The sequence below is a fragment of the Wolffia australiana genome, chromosome 20, assembly GCF_029677425.1.
Source record: "Wolffia australiana isolate 7733 chromosome 20, ASM2967742v1".
Taxonomy (NCBI): domain Eukaryota; kingdom Viridiplantae; phylum Streptophyta; class Magnoliopsida; order Alismatales; family Araceae; genus Wolffia; species Wolffia australiana.
The window spans coordinates 294721-301265 of NC_135854.1; the positions used below are offsets into that span (position 1 = coordinate 294721).

Below are 6545 nucleotides of genomic sequence, written 5' to 3' on the forward strand. Positions count from 1 at the left end.
ACATGTAAGCTTTGGTTTTGAAAAATATCATTTTTCAAAACTATAAATATGGAGGTTTTTTTAATTGAATATCTTATTGGACTATTGCATTTCATGTTATAAAGAAAACTTCAAGAATGCACATAAAATTAATGTTCTGAGAGAATATATCAAAACCATATAAATGATTTAAAACAACACTCTCATTGAATATGTATGTGATATTGGATTTTAACGAATCAAAATATAACAACTTTAATTTATCCGGGAAAAAAATTAAATTAGATAAGTAAAATATCACTATTTTTCTGTAAATGATTATTTTTTGTCTAACCAAATGAATAATCATCCGGATAATTACGAAAATTTTATATATGTTGTAGGTGTGTCATATTTTTTAGGGCTTATTTTTGGGTTTTTATTGTTCTGCCACATTTCAAGAGTGTTCTGCCCACAAATGTAATCAAAATGTGGGTCAAATTATTCAGTTGTTAGCTTTTAAGTTTAATCAATAACATATATGTTTGACAACCATTATTTACTGAAAAAAATCAAGCTAGTGATGAGTAAAGATTGTCTCCACATGGAAAGATGATCAGGAGTTTAAAATCTTTAAGATGTGATGGAAATATATGTGGCCAGCAAGCCAATTACACATTCCATACCTTATTCCATGTTCATTGATAAAATATATCCATTATATTACACATATGATGCTTATAATGAAGTCCATGAATACATGATCGGACTTAGTGAATTATGATGACATCATAATACGGAGATCACTAGAGTTGAAGAATGTGTTCTAAATATTCTCATTCAAAGGATACTCAAGAAGGACATTAAAGTATTAGGATAGAATATCATTAAAGTATTAGGATAGAATATCACTATCTATCCTCACTAATATGATGAGTATGGCTGGTCCCATGGGCATTAGCGTCAAGACACTAAGTATATATAGTGGGTGCTCTTATGTGGAAAGCATTTGCTTAATTGATTCAAATGAATCCCTGAATGGTATTATATCAAACTGTATATTATTAGGTTTATTCCAATCAAGGTTGGGCAAGTGTTCCTTAGACATCTTGTGGATTGACAATTGTACTTTACTATGACCGATGAGTTTCTAATCATGGAATTTTAAAAATCTTAATTCAAGTGCATCAAGAAGTTTATAAAGACAATTAAGTGGTCAATATGGGATTTTCCACCCTCTATATAAGAGGAAAAGACAATGCAATGAAGTCCTTGACCAAGCCAATGCAATAAAGTCCTTGACGATGATTTCCAAATGCATCAGTGCATACTCAACTGATCGATAAGGGGTCGGTAGTTGACCATACCCTAGTTGTCCTAGGAATGTCAAGTGGATGCGGGACTATAAGTGCACAATAATCAATGATGATTAGGTTCCATGAGTGAGCCAATACACACTCCTTTGTATCTTGTAGAGCATGAAGTGTAGCTTGGCACCTCAGGAGTTGGAGACTTTTCAACCTATCGATTGGATAAAATCGATTGTACATTCATTAATACATATGATGATACAGTTAATTAATTTGGAAGGCCAATAAAGGTTATTAGGCATTTGGAGTCATTAACTAGACTAATGTGTGGCCTTAGAGGGTTGCACAAAATGATATTTTGGATGTCTGAAGATACACTTAAGTTTTGGGGGATTTTATGAAAAATATCCTCTAAGTATAAATAGGGTAAGGTCGTGAACGAAATTCACCCATACCATAATTTTTTTGGGGTCTCCCCTTCTTCTCCCTTATTCTCGTAGCTCCTCTCCGTTCCCGATGTGATCAGGATGAGGTAACGATGACGACTAAGGTAGACCAGAGCTTGCCAAGGTGAAAAAGATTTGATGTGCCGAGGATCTCGTGGGTATGTCTAGAGGCTGCACACATTATCATCTTGACTCGTCTCTCTCAAGGATCCAATAAATAATGGATGCGATCTATGTCAACATTATTCGTTTCATGAATTTAATGATGTATTCATGATTCTGTTAAAGTCCATTGATGCAGAGTGTTGTGAGTTGTTCATCTAAATCAAGGCACCTAGAACCCAACACATACTACAGTAAAAAGGTATAAAATCACATAGATTTGATCTACCCTCAAAAATTTAATAGGCCTAATTAGCCCCCCCTGTACGGCATAACCTAGCCATTATAAACTAACAAAGAAGATTCAAAAAATAAAACAAAGTTAATTTATTTACTAAAAGTATGTTGGAAACTTCCATAATAATATCGAAAGAGCCAAAAGATCACAGTTCACTCAAAAACTTGATATAATCTTTTTAATCTTGTTTTACACACATTAATTATCAGTTTAATATGAATAACCATGTAAAGTTCTTGAGATTAATGCACAAATTGGTATGGTATCAATATATAGGTTACACAGATCTTTTGTTTCAGCTCCTTGGCATTAAATTTTACAAGATTTTTTTGTTCTTGATAAATCCCTAGGAGCTCATCCTCACTACCATTGAAGCTTAGAACATTGACTGGCTGGTTTCTTCATGCACTCCTTTATTGTCATGCCCAGTTTGGCCACTTTTTTATTGCTGCACCTCCATTGTGGTGGAGGGCACCATTTTTACCATCACAATGTAGCCATTAACGAGAACTCTTCTGGAGAGCAGGATTAGTGTAGTTTCTATGGGTAGTTTGTTTCATGATATGATTTAATAAAGCCATTGATCTTGTGGATAATTGATGGGTTTAAACTGTATATATATCAAAATATGACAGTGAATTTATACTGCATGTTATTCATAATGAATGGCAGAGTGGTGAGTCAGCATATAATCTTCATTTGATGACACGTAAATGAATAAAGATTAGCATGTATTCGGATAACAGTATCTTGGATCACGGTGAATATCTTCAGGGATTTTACCTTTGATTTTAGTCATTCGTAGCGATCTAATGTTTCATAATTCAATTCACTGTCTGTACTAGTCATCCCTAATTGTTTTTATCATTTAATTTTTACTCCAACGACATAAAATCCACGAAGTATGCCTTTGGCAATTCATAAAATAACTACATTACCTTACATTAATGTTGATTGAACTATAAGCAATGCGATGACAATGCATTTTGGGCTAAGTGACTTTGGGCCAGCATATGTGTGGGAAATGGACTAGGTGGTCATTGAGAAGGTGGCAAAGAAATACTTCGCATTTTTATTGGAACAATGAGGACTACATATATCAGATGTATCAGACGAATAAATTTCATTTATTTGATAAATTATAAATTCTCATTAATTTTAAGTATCACTAAACATAAAGTCGATTGGATGATTATTTTTTCATGTGTTCCTATCTTATTACTATTAAATATAAAAAATATATATCTAGAATTTGAAGTATGACGGTAATACCTTCAATGTTATTTCAATGACATGCATTAGTTCCTTAACAGGGGATCCATTTCGTAAAGTCATAAAAATGGAAATAAAAATATATAATAAGTTTCTTCGGTATCAGAAACAAATATATTTGGTTAAAATTATCTAGTGTTTTGATATAACATCAAGGAAATCTGACGGTCCAGATTTCTCCTCGAACACAAGTCAAAAACTTGTTGTAGAATTCCAATGCTTTAGGGCAGCCTGTTCACCTCTGCGGGAGACGCCGCCGTTTCAGAGTTCTTCCCTGCACCCAGGAACCCACAAGCAGAATGGTCAGTAGTTGTTCTTCTCATCTCGAAGTCCGTCTCTTCTTCGTGTTTCTCCTCACTTTCCCACTTCCATTCTTACGTTGTTCAGGTGTTGCCCAACGACATCGACTTGCTCAACCCACCGCCAGAGCTTGAGAAGCGGCGGCACAAGTTCAAGCGTCTCGTTCAGTCGCCAAACTCCTTCTTTATGGTAATTAACAATACCCACGAAATACCCATCAGCAATTTTCACTAGTACCACTCTTTTTAATCATCTTGATGTTAATCTTCTTTGATCATAGGACGTCAAGTGCCAAGGATGCTTCAACATGTAAACAACTCTCTGTCGATCGGACTTCATCTCAAATATTTCTGCAGTCGGTTCTTAAAAATTCTCTTTATCTTTGCAGAACGACGGTTTTTAGCCATTCTCAGACGGTGGTCGTTTGCGGGGGTTGTCAGACTATTCTTTGCCAGCCCACTGGAGGCAAAGCAAGGCTCACCGAGGGGTGCTCTTTCCGGAAGAAGGGTGATTAGAAACATCGGCTCCTTTTTTTACTCTGAATGTCCAGTAGAATTCTCCATGAGTTTAAATTTTATCTTGTATTAGATAACACAGTTTTTCTCATTATTGTCATTTGTTGGTGAATTTTGAAATTCAGTTTCTTATTTTCCTCCACTCCGTTTATCTTTTAGTTCATGATATCAATTTCGTGGGATTATTGATTGTGTGTGGATGACTTAGTGTAACTGGTTTCAAAGCATGATACTTCTTCTCTGCTTTAATTAGTGTCCGTAAAGCTAGTTTTTCATTTAGAAAACTCCTATTTCATTTCCTTCGTGCGAAACTCCTCATCAGCATCCTCTGAATTCTCTGGCGTCAAGCATTACAATGAGATTTTTATATAGTTTGTGTGAAAATTCGAGCTATAACGTTTATAAATTTCAGCTGAAGAGAATGAATGAACATATTTGGCATGGGGAAGTTTATTGAACTGTACACTGAGAGTGATTGTAGGTCGGGCTGATCTGAACTTTTCTGCATTATGTCATTGGAAACCTTGTGAATAAGTGTTCACAATCGTCTCCGTCATTCGTCGTCACCTGGATGATGATGACCGCGACAAATTCGTCATCGTGTCTTGTCTGCTGGTAGGATGACGCAGATGATGTCAAGGGCAATATTATCCTCTGATTGCCTCTTGTTACTCTCCCTCTGTTTGCTCATTCATTTGACGACAGTCGATGATCAAAGCATCATCTGCTCTCATTCTGTAGAAGGTGACATGTTGTGGATGACGATGGTGATGGTGATTTTTGTCTTTGTCGTCAAATACTAATTGTGATACTTTCAGCAGTTCAAAGAAGAGATTTTCTTCAATCCGGCTCCTCTGTGTTTTGATAAGTTTTGCACAGCGTCTCCTGCATTCAAAATGTTGTGTGAAGTATTTCTTTCAAAAACACTTCAGAGAAGTCTGTTTACAATTTCAGTTTTTTTTTTTTTTGAAAGAAAGTAGGGCAGGCCACCCAGAAACCGGTGGTCTACCTGTTTACAATTTCAGTTTATCATAGTGATTTAATTGTTATAGAGTTTACAGACATAATTGACATCTCATTAGTAGTCGGAGAGCTTCGTTGTCTCTTTCTAAACTTATAGACTGATAAGTTTCTTATGGAAAAAAAATCGGACTATGATTCCTTCGATTGTATATTTCAGGATATATGAGCACAATGAAAATAATGAATTTATCTGCTGTCTGTGAAGTCTTGCAATTATAGATTTTTTTCACCAGGAGGAAAATGTCATTGATACGCGAGATCATGTTTTTACATTAATAAGATTAGACGGTCATCGTGTTATGTGTATTCAATGTTTTCTACGAGATGCTTTATCTTGGTAAGCTGGTGTGATACTGGCTGTGGCATTGTATATTTGATCTGATAACTATGACGTGGCAGAGGGCCTGTATTATTTTTTTAATGAATTATTCCTAGGTCTCGAGAGCTGATTAATTGTCAGGGGAATCATTTTTAAAAAATTAAAGGTCTAAATGTGGTGTATAACTAACTTTTTTTGTTGCTCAAAGGTGCAAATCTCCACATTCTTTGTGGTCTTCTTGTCAATACTTTATCCTAAATAAACAACTTTAGTCTTCAAAAAGTTCTCTAGGTCTTCATTTGATTTTATGGTTATAAAGGATGACTCCTATCAATTGCCCGACATCATAAATTCTTTAACTTTGTAAAACATTGGTCTATATCCTTGATGTCACTTTTTAATTTGATTTTTCCGTGCATCGATAAATTACACATTGAATGTTTTTTTTTCAACATTGAAATTCTTGTCATACATTTAATAATCCTTTGAAGTTTGGATGTATAACATGAAGATTCCCTCATCATTCCTGGCGGGTTTATTCTCCCACCTTTGTTGAATAGAATGGACATCCATATGTCTTAAACCAGGAGACTGAGCGTCTTACTTCCAAAAAGCTCTAGATCTATCTCTTTGGTATCTTATCGCTGATAAAATGACATGTAATTGGCTTCATCCCAAGAGTTTGTGACCATGTCATTTCTGAACGAAAGCATAATGAATCAGTGTACCGTTATATTTCTCATGAGCCATATTCTGATTTGGATATCACAGAATTGGAATGTGTAAAGAGTATCTCATGCTCACCAAATACTGAATTGAAGAGTTGGCTTCTGAGTTCTCCTTTAAAATAAAATCCCTTTTTCTTATCTTAAATTTCAAGTTCATTTAGAAATTCCTTCAAGGAACTTCCTTGCCTTAGTTTCTCAAAGTCTGACAGCTTTAATCTTATGGTTATAAATAAAATAATAAATATTGTCAAAAATCATGTTGAGACAGCCAAAG

At 34.9% G+C, this 6545-nt stretch overlaps 1 protein-coding gene across 1 annotated transcript; it reads left to right on the forward strand.

Moving 5' to 3' along the window:
• The first annotated feature begins 3549 nt into the window (after nucleotides 1-3549).
• Nucleotides 3550-4343, forward strand: LOC144716262 (small ribosomal subunit protein eS27y-like). The gene is made up of 4 exons (XM_078591371.1): nucleotides 3550-3688; nucleotides 3774-3875; nucleotides 3967-3995; nucleotides 4075-4343. The coding sequence occupies exons 1-4, from the start codon at nucleotides 3686-3688 to the stop codon at nucleotides 4199-4201; spliced, it is 261 nt and encodes an 86-aa protein (XP_078447497.1). The 5' UTR covers nucleotides 3550-3685; the 3' UTR covers nucleotides 4202-4343.
• Nucleotides 4344-6545: the final 2202 nt, after the last annotated feature.